The sequence below is a fragment of the Ranitomeya variabilis genome, chromosome 1 (assembly GCF_051348905.1).
Source record: "Ranitomeya variabilis isolate aRanVar5 chromosome 1, aRanVar5.hap1, whole genome shotgun sequence".
In the NCBI taxonomy this organism is placed as follows: Eukaryota; Metazoa; Chordata; class Amphibia; order Anura; family Dendrobatidae; genus Ranitomeya; species Ranitomeya variabilis.
In genome coordinates, this window is record NC_135232.1 from 899,313,401 (window position 1) to 899,332,504 (window position 19,104).

General features: G+C 39.3%; 1 protein-coding gene across 19 annotated transcripts in view; it reads left to right on the forward strand.

Annotated features, from left to right (window-relative positions):
- Nucleotides 1-19,104, forward strand: part of CAMK2D (calcium/calmodulin dependent protein kinase II delta) — a 286,387-nt gene that overhangs the window by 242,519 nt on the left and 24,764 nt on the right. For 7 of the 19 annotated variants that reach the window (XM_077278762.1, XM_077278750.1, XM_077278768.1 and 4 more), the window contains one exon: nt 15,014-15,062. In XM_077278762.1, coding sequence (XP_077134877.1) covers nt 15,014-15,062 — 49 coding nt within the window. Of the gene's footprint in view, nt 1-5,893; nt 5,948-7,640; nt 7,686-12,669; nt 12,688-15,013; nt 15,063-19,104 lie in introns of all 19 variants that reach the window. The other 12 variants (XM_077278706.1, XM_077278720.1, XM_077278711.1 and 9 more) reach the window with 2 other exon arrangements.

Consider the following 19,104-nt stretch of genomic DNA (forward strand, 5'->3'; position numbering starts at 1 on the left):
CTGCAAGTGATCAAAAAAAACGAAGTAGCTACGGATAGGCAGCACTGAACTTGGGCAGGGTGAGGAAAACCTCAGATTATTTTATGCGCCTCTAAGTCTATAGAGTTTTAAAGTTAAAACAAGACAACCCATCTGACAAGGAAAGACTCAAGCATGCCACTCTTTCAGGACTGAGAAGCCAGCTTTGTACATCAGGTCTAATACTAGTTCAGTGTTGGCTCTGTTCACATTGGTATCATGGGTTCCTTTCTTATAGAGGCTGTGATTGGTCACTTGATTTATTTTGTACTGGATCTTGGAATTATCAGGTGTTTTTTTTTTTGGACAAGAGTAATGTTCTTTCTGTCAAAGACCAATGAAACCATGAAAGCCAGTCTGTCAGCACAGAATGATTGTTCAAACCAAGTACAGGCACTGTGTCCACCCTTGGCATGGCCATACATCTAACTGCGTTTTCCCACCTACTTGCTTTTACTCTTTCTCAACCCTCCTCTTTGATTGGCTTTAGAACCAAAGAAGAGTGGCGATAAATAGAAAACTAGAAGGTGGAAAGGCTCAAGTAAATATTTGGCCACACCAAGGGTGCACCAAGCGCCTGTACTAGGTTCCATCAATCATTCTGTGCTAACAGTCCCTTTAACATGATACTGATCTGAGTCCAAAGACGGTTTTCCAACTGCCAGATATCGACATAAGAGTTCATAACAATAATTGGCTAGTGTGAAAAAAGCTCAGTAAATAATTAAGTTTATGAAAGCAAATAAATGTAAATGATAAATGTTCTCTATAGAAACACTAAACACTCCTGTTACTAAATCTTACACTTTAATACAGTTTTATCTGTGATGAGAGTAATCCAAAAGGAGACCATATACAATGCCTACAAGTAGTATTCAACCCCCTGCAGATTTAGCAGGTTTAATAAGATGCAAATAAGTTAGAGCCTTCAAACTTCAAACAAGAGCAGGATTTATTAACAGATGCATAAATATCTTACAAACCAAAAAGTTTTGTTGCTCAGTTAAATTTTTATAAATTTTAAACATAAAAGTGTGGGTCAATTATTCTTCAACCCCTAGGTTTAATATTTTGTGGAATAACCTTTTTTTGCAATTACAGCTAATAATCGTCTTTTATAAGACCTGATCAGGCCGGCACAGGTCTCTGGAGTTATCTTGGCCCACTCCTCCATGCAGATCTTCTCCAAGTTATCTAGGTTCTTTGGGTGTCTCATGTGGACTTTAATCTTGAGCTCCTTCCACAAGTTTTCAATTGGGTTAAGGTCAGGAGACTGACTAGGCCACTGCAACACCTTGATTTTTTGCCTCTTGAACCAGGCCTTGGTTTTCTTGGCTGTGTGCTTTGGGTCGTTGTCTTGTTGGAAGATGAAATGACGACCCATCTTAAGATCCTTGATGGAGGAGCGGAGGTTCTTGGCCAAAATCTCCAGGTAGGCCGTGCTATCCATCTTCCCATGGATGCGGACCAGATGGCCAGGCCCCTTGGCTGAGAAACAGCCCCACAGCATGATGCTGCCACCACCATGCTTGACTGTAGGGATGGTATTCTTGGGGTCGTATGCAGTGCCATCCAGTCTCCAAACGTCACGTGTGTGGTTGGCACCAAAGATCTCGATCTTGGTCTCATCAGACCAGAGAACCTTGAACCAGTCAGTCTCAGAGTCCTCCAAGTGATCATGAGCAAACTGTAGACGAGCCTTGACATGACGCTTTGAAAGTAAAGGTACCTTACGGGCTCGTCTGGAACGGAGACCATTGCGGTGGAGTACGTTACTTATGGTATTGACTGAAACCAATGTCCCCACTGCCATGAGATCTTCCCGGAGCTCCTTCCTTGTTGTCCTTGGGTTAACCTTGACTCTTCGGACAAGCCTGGCCTCGGCACGGGAGGAAACTTTCAAAGGCTGTCCAGGCCGTGGAAGGCTAACAGTAGTTCCATAAGCCTTCCACTTCCGGATGATGCTCCCAACAGTGGAGACAGGTAGGCCCAACTCCTTGGAAAGGGTTTTGTACCCCTTGCCAGCCTTGTGACCCTCCACGATCTTGTCTCTGATGGCCTTGGAATGCTCCTTTGTCTTTCCCATGTTGACCATGTATGAGTGCTGTTCACAAGTTTGGGGAGGGTCTTAAATAGTCAGAAAAGGCTGGAAAAAGAGATAATTAATCCAAACATGTGAAGCTCATTGTTCTTTGTGCCTGAACTACTTCTTAATACTTTAGGGGAACCAAACAGAATTCTGGTGGGTTGAGGGGTTGAATAATAAATGACCCTCTGAAAAAACTTTTCACAATTTAAAAAAAAAATAAACAAAGAAATAACATTCTTTTTTGCTGCAGTGCATTTCACATTTCCAGGCTGATCTACAGTCCAAATGTCACAATGCCAAGTTAATTCCAAATGTGTAAACCTGCTAAATCTGCAGGGGGTTGAATACTACTTGTAGGCACTGTAGATTACAGATTATTTTGGTTCATTCTTAATGATGTCATTGCTCTCATTAGTCACAAATGTAGGATAAAGAGGGCAGAGCACAAGTGAGCGCTTTCCATCATTTGCATGAGCTGGCTGTATAGTATTAGTGGTTTGGAAAATCCTGATGTGTAAACCAACCATGAGACCCTCAACAACTGTTTTTTGGGGTTCTTTTTAACTCTTGTTTTTTGTGCTAATGGCACAATTTCCATTTTTAATATTAAGTGCCCAAGCAAATGGATTAGTCACTCCAAGTCCTAAAATTGTCAACGGAGGGATTTTAGTTTCCATGCCTTTTCTAATTTAGCAAACAAATATCTCAAAATGTCAAAGTATATAAAATCTGCAAGTTCTTCCATCCTTTTCCCTTACACATCGAGATGAAAAATGCATTAATTTCACTCAATGGTCACATCTATGACAATGGAAATATTCTCCCTACAGTTTGTCACCAATGCACGTCCCTGGCAATATAGAGACCTTGCCAATTGGTCAATACCCTGAAAAAGTATGACATGTGCCGCAATATATTTTGACAATGTTTCGGCCTAATTGTTGGATTAGCCTTATAAAAGGACTTGACGTGAAAATACAAAGTGGTAATGAAAGTAAAATGTTCAGTTTTGCATGGACAGCTCACAGGCTATGTAAATGCATTGCATATGCATGTGCTAACTTACGGACATGTACACTATGTGTGTTTATCCACTACGTGACCTGAACATTACTGTGTATGTTTGGGTTTTATAAATGTCAGACTAGTAAAAAAAAGTATCTTACCACAAAATGAAGGAAGTTGTGGTTTTGGGCACCAAACATGAAACCTAATACTAAGTGAAAATGTTATTGTTATGTAGCTGAATTCCTGTTGATTTCCTTAGAACAGTGAATATAGTAAAATACGTTCTGACCGATACACAAAAAAAGCCTAGTAAATGTACTGTTTCTTTAGCAATTAAAGGGGTTCTTTGCATTAAACAATGTTATATTTTAATAAGGACTCTTGACAAAAAGGTCAATATGAAGTGTTCTCTGGATGGGATGTAATATGTGGAGGAAACTTTACAGAAACTGTTCAAATTCGGAGCCGCGCCCTCACAAGGAATATTAGGCGTAAGACAGTGTACACTCAAATCAATTGATTGTGTAATGCAGGAGAGCAGTCTTGTAGAGCTATGGATGCTCTTTGCAAACACTCTCTAGTCCAGCCTAGAGATTAGGATCCAAAACTGGCCTAAAAATGTAAAACTCTCTAAGTGGGTAGGGAGAAATGTGATTTCTAAACTGAGCAACTTCTTTAAGTGACACATTTGAGCTGTTATATACAAGAGTTGGAAGTCATCTGCTGATAATGTCGTAAAATTCATCCACTGTATATATGGCCCCAGAACGATACATACTTGCGGTCACAAGACCGCCCATTCCTGGTGCCGACGCCAGAGAATCCTCAGAGCATGCAGTGCACGGATGTGAGGATTCACAAGTCTGCTGTCACACAAAGTGCAATGAATGAGGAATACAGTGGGTTAAAGTCCGCGCTGCCCAAGGTTCCAAAAATACGATCACACACAGAGGTGAAGTGAAGCATGAGCGCAATTTATTTGTCAACGCGTTTCAAGGTTTCCAAACCTCTTCATCAGGATGAAACCACAAGGTGACTGCAGACTTGTACTTTAGGATTGGACAATCTCCTGTAAAGGCCTATTTTAGCTACTAGGTCCGCTACAGATATTTAGAAAAGGGCAACCCAAGCGATCTATTCCAACCACACAGCCATCATAATGAATGGAGCAGTAATTGAGCATACATGCTGATCAATTCAGTTTGTTTTTGAGATGGCTATAGTAACTTACAGTTTACAACCTTGAGTAGTAGCTGGACTACCACATTGAAGATTGACAAGAGCAGCATTAGTGCATCTAGCAATAACTCCTCATATCTAGGGATGATCGAATAACTTCGAATAAGAGCTTGTCCGAATAGCTGCATCGGTAACCCGGATACCTCGAACGCTCCTGATAATCAGCTGTTCGGCTCCGCAGCTGCATGTGTCATGGCTGTTTCACTGTCACAATACATACATAGAGAGTCCAACGCATAGGCTCTCCATGCATGTGTTGTTACTGTCACACAGCCGTGACACATGCAGCTGCAGCGCCAAACAGTTGATTAACGGTGCAGCTATTCGGTAAGCGCTGTAGCTGTTCAGATAAGCTCTTATTTTAAGCTATTCGATCATCCCTACTCATAACACAACTTGTTGATGAGGCTAGTCATCAACGTTTAGTTTAGTTAGAGGCCTGGCTCCCTCCAAATCCCATCTCCACCATTTATTGTGAATTTGGGACTTTCATTCTATAGTTTCTGCGTTTGTTTATTAGTAAAATGATTCTAGGATCAAGATACGCTAGTATTTTTAGCCTATTGTTGTGTATGTGTTCAGGACATGGTTATATTTTGAGATATTGATATTCTAGTCAAACAGTATAAATAAAGCTTAAAACTTGTTAGCCAAGTCAAAAATCTACCCACAGAGAAGAGCTGAGTACCACAAATATTTAAAGGGTTGTCAAGGCATGTGGTTCACTATATGTGACTGCAGACTTGTGAATCCTTACAATGCGCAGTGTGCGTGCTACCAGGATTCTTCAGTTTTGTCACCGGAAGCAGACTGTCATGTGACCACAAGTATTTGATTGCATACATACAGTCACATGCCAACTAAACATGTGCTGGCTCGCTCAGTACAAGTGAATTGAGCAAGGCCTGGACATGTCTAGTCAGGAAATGCCTGGAAGTATGCAAATTGTTTACTTGCATTCACATGACATCCTCCCGGCCCCGGAGAATCCTGACCATGTGCACTGTGCACACTCTGAGGATTCACAAGTTTTCAGTCACACAGACCCTTTAATTAACAAGACTGGATTTACATACAGAGAAGAGAATGCCATATCTTGGGTATGGAGAGGAGAACAAAATAAGGAGAATAGCAGTAATTACATTGGATAAAATAAGAACACATGGCAAGTACAGTACTAAAGAGGGTCAATATATGAAACTTATTTTGAAGTCCAGGAATATATCTTTGTTGCTCTTCTCAAGATTGCACTTTTTATTCCTTTAGAGTTGCAACTTATTGTATAATACAGTGTGGGTTGTCAGACTTTTTTTTTAGTTGGCCAGCCAGTTTTATTGTTGTTTTGTTTTTGTTTTTTATAACCATTTCATATAAGGAAAATTAACTACCGTACTTGAAAACTTTACTAGAAACCATTTATTGTGTAACTTCTCTTTTCATTCCTTGTATCCTGATCTGTCGACTCTGTTCTGTGATTCCAATTTCAGCATCTTAACAGTCTAAGGTTCTTCTTTGTTTCTATTTTCTGCATATTCACAGATAAACAACAAAACCAACGTAATAACCAGCCCTAAAGATCCTACCCCACCTCTGGTATATTTTTCCAACCCCTTCACTTATTTTAGTACATATTTTCTTCTGCTTTTCTCCAGTTTTTGTTTTTTATTTTGCTTTCTGGAGGACTAAAACTGTTGCATTTTGCTGTTGTGGTTTTGTGGGGGGAAGTTCCTTGTGTAGTAGTATGTTTTTCCAGTAACCAACCATTGGTGGGTGGCTGGAGCTGAGACACATGCATGTGTTGTCCCAGTGCCAGTGCTTTGTGTTGCCTCTAGCTCTCCTTTTGATGGGTGTATCTTGATGTCCGAAGGATTTCCTTCACTGTTCCATGTGTATGGACATTAGGGGAGCTAACAAAAGTATCGCTAAGCAAACACAAAATGACCTTATTCAGATTTCTTTCTTCAATGAAAGGCACTGCTAGACTTTATAACATTAGATGTGGAATGTGTATTTTAGAAGAAACCAAAAGTATTGAACACATTCTGGATTAAATCAGCACATATATTTATTCACTGCATAGTTTAATAGCAATACATCTAAAAATGTCTTTATTTCAATCTTGTAACACAAACCTAACATAAACTAACTAACTGGATAATCATAGCTAAAGTGTACCTGTCACTGAGTCGAAAACGTTAGATTCTACTCTTATTTTATTCCTACCGGTCCCATGAATATTCTGTTTTTTGTTTTTTTTTTAATTCCACCATATGGTTCCAAAGATATTGGCCTTTTTATTTAGTGTCCACTTCTATGGTCTTTTGCTAACAGGATAATAACACAAAGCAGCCTAAAGACAAGCCCCCGGAGAATCCTGCTAGCCGCACCCCCTTGAAAAATATCACAAGAATTGACACTAAAAAGGATGGTGAAGTTAAAAAAAAAAAAAAATAATAATAATAAATAAAACTGTAATGCAGCAGGCAAAATATAATTTATGTTTGTCCTCGTTACAGGTCCTTTTTAAAGTATCTGGTTCCCTAATTTTTTCTTCTTTCTGGTGCCTTTAATATAATTCCATTCCCCTCTTCGTGCATGTAAAGTGACTACCAGCATCCTCTATGCACATTGTGCTTTGGAAGTCTGAGACCCTCCCTCCTGTGATGGGCTAGTTCCTCTAAAAGCGGGGAGGGGGGAGTGTTTCAGGCTACTAACGGACAGTGTGCATCGTCTAGTCTGAGCTACTCCCCTTCTGCTTTGGACTGGTCCAGAAAAGAACCAGGGGAGTGTCACAAACTTCCAAAGTACCATGTGCATAGAGGATACTGGCAGCTGCACATTAATTATGATTTTTCTTTTGTGAGTCGGACTCTTTCTTTATTCTATATCCTTTATAGTAAAAATAAAAAGGGCAAAACCATAATTACCCTAATATAGTGGTTATATACAGTTCATATCAATTCTCTTTACATAAATGAAGGCCAATAATCAGTGTACATATATTTTACTAAATACTACTAATATATAAGTGTAGTAAACTGGGAAACGTAATGATGATAGTGTCTCGAGGCTCCCACCCCTACACTATGGTGCTGAATAAGGTCTTTGCATGCTGCTCTGATAGGTAACATGACCGATTTCTTTTTCGTCCAGGGACTGTCTCCTGGTCCATTCCATGACAGCTCTTCACTTATACCTATTGCTGTCAGCATTCCTACATAGGTGTGTTTCTTCCTGTTCAACTGTACTGACCAATAGGTACTGTTTTCTCTCTGTTCTTACTCAGGAGCCCCAATCTACTGTTATCCACAACCCAGCTGATGGAAATAAGGTATTGGGACAGAATCAACCCCATCTTGGCTTCTAATATGCATATTCATCAACAGACACTTTTGAAAAATTCTATCCATTTTCAAAGGGAGACATTCACTAAACATACACATTCAAAATTGTAATATGTAATGGTAGTTTAGCGAATACCTCCCATGCATATTCAAATACGGTTTGGTCCCCAATTATATACCTCCCAAGCCTCTCAGCGTGCTTTGTGTCATAATCAGGTTTAAAAACTACGAATACATCACTTCACAATTTCTTTTGTTACGTTTCTTTCTTCACTACTCATTGTTGACATCACACTCAAATTAATATTTATATTTTTTTCTCTTAAATGATGATTTGTGTTTTCTGCATGCAAAAATCCATTGATCACACGTTTGCTATTCTTGGTAGTAAGAAAGAGTAGACATTTTTCTTCTGCCATGTTGTCAAAATATGGCATAAGTAACCAGAGTTATAATAAGAGTTCAGATTTTGTGACACCTACAGTAAGTTAATTGATTCAGTTAATGAATGTTTTTATAGAGTAATTACTTTTAAATAAGGAGCGGAGCACACATGATTTGCTTAGAATTACAGGCTTAATGACCTTTTTGACTCGATGCCCAAATTACTTGCAGATTTATAGTGACTTACTTAGAATTAACTGAATTTACGCATTTTGTTAAAACGTTATTCTATAAATTGTAAATAGACTTTAATATTTTGTATTTTCATTACGATATGTTGCAGACTGCTTTTTATTTGAAACAGTAGACAGTGTGGAGTATATGCAGACTGGTCAGTCTAAGGGGAGCAAAATTGTGAACTAAAATAGTAGTGTGGCTTGTACTCCAAAATTACAATGTTCTGGAGAGATGGTGGTCAACCAAGAGTCCGTTTACATGGCCCGACCGATGGCACAATACGGTCACCGATTGGTAAACTGTTACCAATCAGCAGTCATGCCGGTTTACACAGGCAGACCACAGCAAGCAATGCCCACTGGGTGGTCTCTACCAGTCCTGTTTATAGAGAAAGAGAGCCATGATCTTTTGTGCTGCAAAAAAGATAATTTCACCCAATGAACGAGTGTTTTGCTCATTCATTGGGTGATTGTCAGCCTGTTTACAATGCATTTTTAACTCATTCACGATTAAGCAGATGCCCAGTAGTATCAAGATTGCATTCTTTGACCGTGGCAAATGTCAATGAACAATGAACAACATTTTTTTAGCTAAGGTTAAATGGGATTACCTGAGACATTAAAATTGATAGTTTAATAAGACCTCAAACTAAGTTCTGTGGGCGGTCAACTCTCAGGAACCAAAGCTTTCCTCCAAACTGCTGTACCTAGTATTACAATTCAGTACATCTTTGTTAATTCATGGGACTGAGCTTTAAGCATAGTGTTAGATTTGGAAGGGACCTCCAGTGTCATCGTGTCCAACCCCCTGCTAAATGCAGGATTCCCTAAACCATCTCAGACACATGTCTGTCCAGCTTCTGTTTGAAGACTTCCATTGAAGGAGTACTCACCACCTCTACCATTTTAGTACCAGCCAAAGCCACTACTCTAAGTATGGCACAGTTTCTGGTGGGCCATAAAAGAAACAAACAAGTCAATCCCTTCCTGGAAGTCCTTTACAGCTTCTTTATTCTTAGATTTATCCATCTTTATCACAATTGATTGCAAAGCAAAAAATAGCTAAACTAATAAATATCCATATATTGATATTTTACTATAATGTTGAATTAAAGTAAAGTTAAAAAGCATAACATTTGTCATAAATAAGCAACAACTATTCTTTATTATCTTCAATCTAATTAAAAAATGAAAGAGAACACAGATAATATTTTGTCACTCACTATGTAAGTGGACCTGTCAGTTTAAAGGGAACCTGTCACCCCGTTTTTTCCGTATGAGATAAAAATACTGTTAAATAGGGCCTGAGCTATGCATTAGAATAGTGTATTTTGTGGACCCCGATTCCCCATCTATGCTGCCGAAATACGTTACCAAAGTAGCCGTTTTCGCCTGTCAATCAGGCTGGTCTGGTCAAATGGGCGTGGTGTCTTCCCCCAGATCTTGCTTAGTTTTCCGTTGGTGGCGTAGTGGTTTGCGCATGCCCAAGTCCAGAATCCACTGCACAGGGGAGGGAAAAGAGCGCGATGTGCGCTGTTCCCCTGGTGATCGGTGGGGGCGGCCATCTTCCTGTGGCCGCGCGTGCGCAGATTGAGCACTCTGCTGCCCGGGGCTTCAGGAAAATGGTCGCGGGATGCCGCGCGTGCGCAGATGGAGATCGCGGCGGCCATTTTCCTGAAGCAGAGATGCGAACTCTTTAATATGTAGTCCTGTATACAAGATTTCTGTGTGTTTTGGCTACTAGGAGTGTTGAAAAATACTCCAAGCACATTATAGGGAAAGTCAGTTATGCTTGTAGCTATGTTGTTGCCATTATTTGCATCAAATGTATCAAAATGTCGAGCTGTTTGATACATTTTTGTGTATTGTAACGTATTACAGTTTTGTGTAGAAATATGGCCCCCCTTTTTACTCCAGCCCCTAACCTCCTCCCTGTGAGAGACTTTACAGTTTTTTACATACTTTGGAAATCATAAATCTGTCTTCGATCTTATTTTCACAACTAACCAAGCCCACTTTTCAAAAATGGCAAGAACATCATAAAATTGTAAAAAGTGTCAATTTATTTTATAGCAACGAATGGCGTGCAACAAAATTTACATCATGTTAAACTCTGAAAAGAAAAAGAAAGCATCGATTGGTTTCCCAATGTAATCATGAGGAAATCGCCCTGTGCCTTTGTATAATAGACCTACAATATTGGGCACAGCAGCCTGTAGGCACCATGTGAAATATTTCTTTTATTGCTGTGTGGATGGACTCTAATAATGTTGTTTATTTCCATTTTTACTTCTAGTGGTTTGGCCAAAGAACAAACTGTAGGAATGGTTTTGAACCATTTTTTTTTATTTAAAGCCAGAATTTTTTTTTCAGAGATTCTAAAATTAAGGTGTAAAATAGTTTTATAACACAGGCTTGCAAATATAGTGGCAGCATGAATCGTAATCTGGCTGCATGGTTGTTATTATTATTATTATTATTTATTTATATAGCACCATTGGTTCCATGGTGCTGTACATGAGAAGGATGGTTGAAGCCAGGTATGTTTTTCTCTCAAGTGCTTCTTCACCCTGAGTCGAGGCTGACTGACTTCTCACTGCACCGTTATGGTTGTTTCTTTCTGTCGATGTACAAACTATGTTTTCTCTGAAACATTAGAGGCTTTCAGGGAAGAACATACTTGGCTGCAATCAAACAGCCAGACTCCAGTTCATGCTGCCTGTGGTTTGGGCAGCATGATATAACTGACAGGTTCCCTATAAAGTGACACTTCTTATGTTTTCAACTATATTGATAGTTGATCAACTATCCTACAGAGGTTTCTGAATCTGCGCCTTGAAAATGTTCACTACACTAGAGGCTTCTCTATCAAATGGCTTCTCCTCTTTCAGTTCATAATTTCACATAGAGCGAGCACTAGAAGGATTCGAATATTTTGCTGTGTATTGACAGCAGCATCTAAGGGGATTAAAACTAGTATAATAGGAACTAGCTCCTATCACAGTGATTACAGTTGAATTCTGGGTGTATGGCGTGCAGCTGGCGCCTCTGGGAGAACAATGTGTTTGCTAGTCTGAAATTGGATATGCGCAATCAACATCTCTCCCAACAATCAGTTGAGTGGCACCTCCATACTCATTAGACCATCAACCAAACCTGTCCAGGTTCAGATGACTTTAGTGTAATGTGTATTGGGGCTCTCCCTCTCCGTTATAGGTAGGACTATTCCTATTATCTCTAGAGCATTGGTTCACCAACCTTTCTTACCCTGAGAGCCACATTCAGCTTGAGATGGTTATGAGCCACATTTAGTGCCCCCACCCAGAGTCTCTCATTATTGGAATAATAACAGCCAAAGCTTCTCCCCGAAAGCACAAAGACCTTCTGCCCTCTCCCTTTTTAGGCAGTACACTTACATCCAGAGATTCCCACTTTACCTGCTTCAGTGAGAATACTGAATGAGGTTAGACTGTCTGACCTTTCATTTATCCATTGACTCTTAACAGTAGACCAGATAAAAATGGATGACATTGAAATGCCAGTATATGCATATGTGCAGGGCAGCTTCCAAAAATCTGGAGACCCGCTCTTCATAGCTGTTTGCTAACGGTGTATTAGCACCAGGTGTAACGGAAGACCACTAGCTACGCATCATAGGCCTGTGAGCCACATGTGGCTTTTAAGCCACAGGTTGGGGGCCTCTGCTCTTGAGAAATTATTACAAAGTCATCATTTTTGTTACTTGTTTTTATTCTATGCACATTGTTGGCTTTATGTTGGTTTTTTTTTTTGCTTTATGTTTTTGTTTTCATTGTTTCATGATCAGATGCTCCATCTATGAAAATCTGCCTGACTTACAGCACTGATTAAAGTTTAGAGGACCTGCCCGATCTCCTGACATCCTGTTCTTCTGTACATTTCCACAAGAATACATAGAAATCAATTAACAACTTGATGTTACATTTTTTTTGTTAATGAGGCAGTCTTATCATTATCCAGACGATGTAGGGAAACGCCCTATTAGCAGGGAAATGCCAAATTTCCCATTCATTCACTACCAGGAAGAATAACTCTGGAACAACGCAATACTGTGTTTTAAGAAAATAGCCCAAGCATTATTCCGTAAGCTCTATATCTAGTAAAATAGCGCTGACATGTCTGTCTTAAAATCATTTATCTTGTGAGCTCCCGCTGTTCTTCATTGTAATTTTTAGTAAATGAGGACTAGTTTTTCTAACTCTGTATCCTCGAACGGTGTCAGTCATTTAATACTGTATGTATAGGGAATTGTAATTTTTCAACCCTTCCTGTCATCTAAAATTATATAATTTCTTTTTGTACATGCCCACAGATTTATAGGCATGCACAGGTTAGTATTTGATAATCTTTCTGTATGAAGCATCATCGGAACAATCCACTAAAGGGGTTCTCCGGGATTACAAATGGTCTGAAGTTGTATTTGTCATTTAACTTGTTAAGGCTATACGAGTTATACATAAAGACAGATATTTAAATCCTATGTAAAAGTAATATCACAGTGAGCTGTGCCGTTCTCAGCTATGTTCTGCCTAGCTGTGTGCCTAGCCCATGCAATGCTTTTATTAACGCTTATAGTGGTAAAAGCAGGACTTATCATTGGATTGTGGCGAATAATCAGATAAAACATTCTGCAGGGAGGCATAGCTTATTTACATCCCCTGCAGACATTCAATAAGAGCCTCAATCCGATGATTTTGGCAGGTTCGGCCAACAATGTAATTTTTTTGGGTGCCTACCGACTTCCCTCCTGAGATAAGGAAACAATCCTGTTATTTTGTGTTTGTCTGGGATTGGCATTTCTCTGCTCTTCCAATGGAGAAGACATGAATATCTAGCTGAGCCGAACATTTATGTGTAGGGGGGGTCAGGAGAGGAAACTGGGGAGCAAATATTCAATTGGCCTAAGGAACCTTTAGTTTGTGAGTCAGTGAGTCATATGAATGGTTGACCAGTTAGGTTCTGTCGATAAGCTGATCGAGTAGATCGACCTGTTCATCCTACAATGTATCCTTCAGAGCTTTAGAATAACGTTTGGGACCAATCCTATTAGAAAATATACTAGTAAATTTGAGCACTGCGTAAGTTCCACTCTTTTACATTGCTTGATCCCGGAGAAGTCCTTTGACATAAGCTTTTGTGTACTGTATCCAGAATAGATTAGCCTGCAACAAATAAAAGATCTTCAATCATAGAAAGGTCAATGTGACATGTGTAATGCCTGCTTAGTTACCACAAAATTCGTATAAGACTCAATATTAAATGTTTGACCGTCTTTTTATTGTTGTTTTTTATTGTGTTGGGTATTCAAAGGGAACACTGTAAGAATTGCATGATACAAATAGCGATTATCTTACTCAACTAGTTATTGTCCCAAGATAATATATGGAAAATGCACACAACTCCTTCAATAATCTGCCTTAGGAATCACATGGTATCTTCAACCAAGGACCTGCAAACCAACCTGGTTTCTACTTCTTGATAACCAGTGAATAAATATTACTATATGTAGTGTTTTGGTGCCAAACATCCAGCACTGATAAGGTCTATCCAGATGGAAAATCTGATTATATCTGCAGCCATTTTCTTGAAGTTATATTATAACTTGGCAATTCCATTACACTAATACTGTTTGAATACTCTTCATTGTGAATTTTCAAGTGTTCGTTCTTAAAAAATCATTTAAAAAATGCTATGTGTGAAAATGCTCTTAAACTGACCCAATCTCACTCTCCGCTCTTGAAAATATTTTGGGCACAGTCGCTTAAAACGTTTCCTTTGTGCAAGCACCTATCTGTACCCTATACATTCAGGGAAGACTGAGCTGAAAATCTTCAAAGTTGTGACACAATGACAAGACCTAGCACAGCATGGCTCATCGAGAGTAGAAAGGGTCATTGCCACTTTTGGATAACATGCCAGTGTTGGGTCTTTTTGGATTGCTTCAAAAAAAATTTGTGTCTCCATTGCGCCACTTCATGCAAAAAAATTGCCGAAGGAAAAGTGGAGGCACCCATCGTGGCAGTGTTTAATGCTTCTGTAATGTTACTGCAATCATTCCCAAGAAACCACAGAGATGTTCACATATGTATTTTGTTTGACCTAGCTAAAGGTGAAGATCAGGCTTACATTACCTACAGTAGCGGGGGTCTAATATCAACTAAAACACAATGTAATTTGCTCCTTCATTTAAAAAAATACATTGTTGGTGACGTGTATCATACTCACCCACTGAAGGAAGTAATTTCTCTAGGTGTTCTTGTATGTGTTACATGGTTTTGTTATATATCTGCGTTTTACTCCTACCGTATTATTGTGTTTGTGTTATTGGGTCGATGTTGCCAAGTTTCCTTCATTGCTTTCGCAATGTTGCGAATACATGTTGCCATTATGTAACTTTCCAGTCTGGGTTCTGTGTTTCAGCAGACCTTTCATTGTTGCAAGCATTAATCTGTGATTACTTGGCAGTGCCTTCCATGTGTGCTCTGGAAGTGAAAAGGTTTATTTAACCTGCTTTATCTGAGGGCTTGCCTTAGAAAGTCATGCTAGGACCCCCAAAGCCCTTTTTCATTTCTGGAGCACATGACCTAGAGGCAGAGTGATGTCTTCTTCCCATGGGTGTCTTGTGTCGTCCTTACTGTTGGTTTGCTTGTCCACAGGAATCAACCGAGAGCTCTAACACCACCATCGAAGATGAAGACGTGAAAGGTAATTTACGGATGAATTTCATATTATTGGAGAATATGAAAAGTAATAGATGTGGATTGGTTGGAAAGTGAACACAAAGACTAATGAAGGGTGTTATTCAATGTTACAATGACTGTGTATCTCGCCACGCTCAGCACTTGAAATGGAGAAACCCTTTCCTTGTGAATTAGCAGCCTTATCAGGGCTCACTGTTGTGCTGGTTTGACTACATATTGGCCCAACACATGCAGGGATTGTTAGTCAATCCCTGCATGTGTTACTGCTGTTAGTGGCAAGACCTGCAGGTGCGGGGTCCCGAACATATTTTTCGAGCACGCCGAATGCAGTCGGTTAGCACCCGAGCATGCTCCGATAACACCTTTTCCGTGCACGTTCGCTCATCACTACTGTCAACCAATCAGTAGCTCAATACCTCCAACAAGAAGGAAAAAGATTGGGCGTGAGGTGCTCTTGTATAGTAAAATGAGAAAACCCCAGTGGACCCTGGATCAAGAGAGGCGTATAAAACGTCACCTTTGATTAATTCAATATGCTGGCAACTTCACTTTCAGAATTTGTGATCCTTCAGCTCAGGTAGGATACTACCAGATTACCTGAAACTGATCTGAATGTCATGCGAGTTATTAAATTGGGACTATGGGAGTCGCCCCACACGTAGATTTACCTATTGCTTATTCAGTGAGTCTCGTAATTATACCTGGACTCAAGTGATGTACATTCATTGTGCGATGTCTGCCATGGATGCAGTTTTCCTTACGGTTAATTTTTCATTTAGCTGTTTTATGTAAATTTTCGTATTATATTGCTGACCCTTCAACATGAGTTGCCTTAATGTAACATCAGCCATATTCTTAATATTCTCATTTTTCAGATGCTCGTATATCTGTGATATTATTCCCCTTTTGTAAAAATATTATTCAGTTGTCTTAAAAATGGACAAAATTGCTTTATTTATACTGCCAAGCATTTATCAATAAACCACAGTAAAGCTATGTTCACAACTTGCGTTTTTGCTGTGTTTTTTTAATGCAAATTTTAAGCTGCGTTTTTTACAGTGTCAACAAAAGCAATGAGGTTTCAGAAATTCAGAATTTTTCCTGACTGATTTGGAAAACTGCTGCATTTTTGCAAACTGCGGCATGTCACTTCTTTCAGCATTTTTTCAGCGTATTTGCAGCGTTTTTAACATATAGGAAACAATAGGTAAGTGCAAAAACGCAACAAAATTACAGGCATCAGTTTTTGCTGTGTCTTTGGGGCAAAAACCTAAGGAAGTTAAATCGTGCTTTATTTTGGAGGGCACTAAACTTGCAAAAGAGATGACAAAAACGCAGCAGCAAAAAACTCAGCAAAACCTGCCTTTTGTAAGCAGCTTCATTACTGCCAAAAGATCAGGTTTTGCCTGCAGAAAAAAAACACAGCAAAATGACATGTGAACATAGCCTTATAAAAAAGAAGAAATTTGCATTTCTGTAGATTTGCTGCTGCTAATTTTTTTTTTTTTTTCATGACTGACTGGCGTGGTCACATTTTATATAAGGATTTGGTACCACCTTTAATGTTCTTTATTTTAATAAAGATTAACCATTGTATAATGGAATATTATTTCACTTCTCATATATTTTGCATTTTATTTCCTCACCAATCTCAAGCCCTTGTCTATGGTAGATGACTAGGTGCAATCTTGTTTACCCCAAACGCTGGAAATCCATAGTCTTTTATGCTGAGAATTGATTGAATACTATTGCATCCAGTACAGGCAGTCCTCTGTCAGAAACACATCACCCCATGCCGTTGTTGCCAAGTCAGGAGGGGTTGCTAGTACATACAGTAAATGCATAAATTGTCTCAAAAAAGATTGGATAAGAAGAAGATTTTTACCTAGCATAGTTTTCTGATTATTTTTTGCACATTAATTTGCGTTTAGATTTTAATGATGATGAGTTTCATTTGTGATGACAGTTCTAATTGCAAAAGGAAATTAGTCACTGTCATTAGCAAAACAAAAAAATGATTAAATTGTTCTAATTTGCTGCAAATTCTAAAAACACAAAAAGAACAACAAAATAAATATTAACTATTTTTGTAAAAGCTGTAATTTAGTGGCGTTTTTGTATGTCTATTTTTCTATGGAATTTTCTATGCGATTATTCCGTAAGTATGATATTGACCAGGATCTAGACAATGGAAACAAGTATACTGCCTGATCCAAGAAAAGCTTCCATTGCCTTTCACATGTTATATGCTTTAGATGACCCTTATCTATATTCTTATTACCGCTTATGCATGTATTAAGGGTCTCCCGCAAAAAAAATAAATTGCAACCTTATCCTACCCATTAAACAGTAAAAAATGGACAGCACTGAAATTGACCCCTGGTAAGATCAAAAACAGACAATCCTCCAGGGACTTTTTGCAGACACTTGGACCAGAATAGACGAGTTTTCATCCATGAAAAACACGGCTAGAGCAGATACAGGCGTCTGAATGGATTAAATGGTGTGTCTCTGTGCAACAACGCCGGCCTGAGGATCCACCGCTCCTGCCCGAGCCAAGGGTGTCCGTCATGGAAAACTTGCCTGAATGGTCAGCACTGTAATATATTACGGAGCTCACCTTCTTTGTTAGTTGCTGTCCACATTTAGTGGGGGGCACCCTCTAAGATGTCGTGAAGCCTTAATCGAGGCCTCGGTGCTTCCATAGTCAGTTATGGCAATGGTGTAGGCTAGTGGTATCTACGGTAGCTTTGTTTCCATTTATTTCATGCCTCAATGATGTTTCAATGATAACACAGACTAATTCCTAAATAAATAAAAAAAGCTAAAAAAAAATCCTTATAAAAAGTGTGACTGTCAAACCCATTGCCATCACCAATACAGAATACGTTATTTTATCCTAAGCAGGGTTTTTTGTTTGTTTTTTTTTTTTTTACCACAACTTATTATTTTTTTCTTAACAAAATGATAGTTAACACCTATTTACTTGCAAACTGGTGTCTGTACTGTGGGGAAACGATCATTAATGCTAGCTGAGGTGTCTGAACAGCTTATCCTCATGTAATCTTTCCATGTGAATATTCTCTTTTCTGTTTTTCACATTGTTTCATGCCTTCATTGTGTTGCACTTTATTGCACTTTCTTGCATGCCAAAAGTACAGTCTTCACAATGGAGGGTAGCATGAGGAGCTTCTTTACAGCTCATCAATCTTCCTGCTGCTCCTCTTCCTCTCTTCCTTCCGTTCCTTCTTCCTCATCATCCTGCTGGTCGCCATCCATAGAATGCCCCAGTGGTCGCACCTTTTGCCAGTTCCTGCTGAAGATTCTGGTGTCGCTCTACATCTTCACTTTCATTTGTTCATACGTTGTGTTTCTTTCCATCAATTCCACAGCCAGTTGCACAGAAAATGCAAACTCAAAAAGTCATTCGAAGGAGTCTGATCCTCCACAGTCTAATCCTTCATTTATTCAGTGTAAGTGTAGGACATGTAGTGGGGTGCACTCATGGATAGGATCTATGTAGTAATGACCGGTGTAGCCATGGCAACACAAAGTTAGTGTAAAATACATTTTGTAGAAAACAAATTTACTAGGATTTGGTCATCAATACAACATTGATGAGGGTGCGATAGCCATAAGCCCCACCAGTCAGCTGTTTCTGGTGTCAACTGCATGTTATCAGTTGCAGTGTAGAACAGCACAGCTCCAGCAACTGTATAGTGGCGTCAGCTGGGTACTGCACTACAAATGAATAGGTGTGGATATGCAATACCGCACTTTGGCCACTATACAGTTGACGGAGCTGTGCTGTTCAGCTCCACTACTGAAGACATGCAGCCACCACTGGAAACCGCTGATCAGTTGGGTTGCCAGGGACCCCCTTTTAATCTTATATTGATGACCTATGCCAAGAATAGACCTTCAATATAAAAGTAGTGGATAACCCCTTAAATGATGTAAAATTTCAAAAGTAGTAATACTCAACTTACATATTCCCTTGCTCCTCTGCCAACAGTGCTCTGTTCCTCATTGGTCTCTGTTCTGTT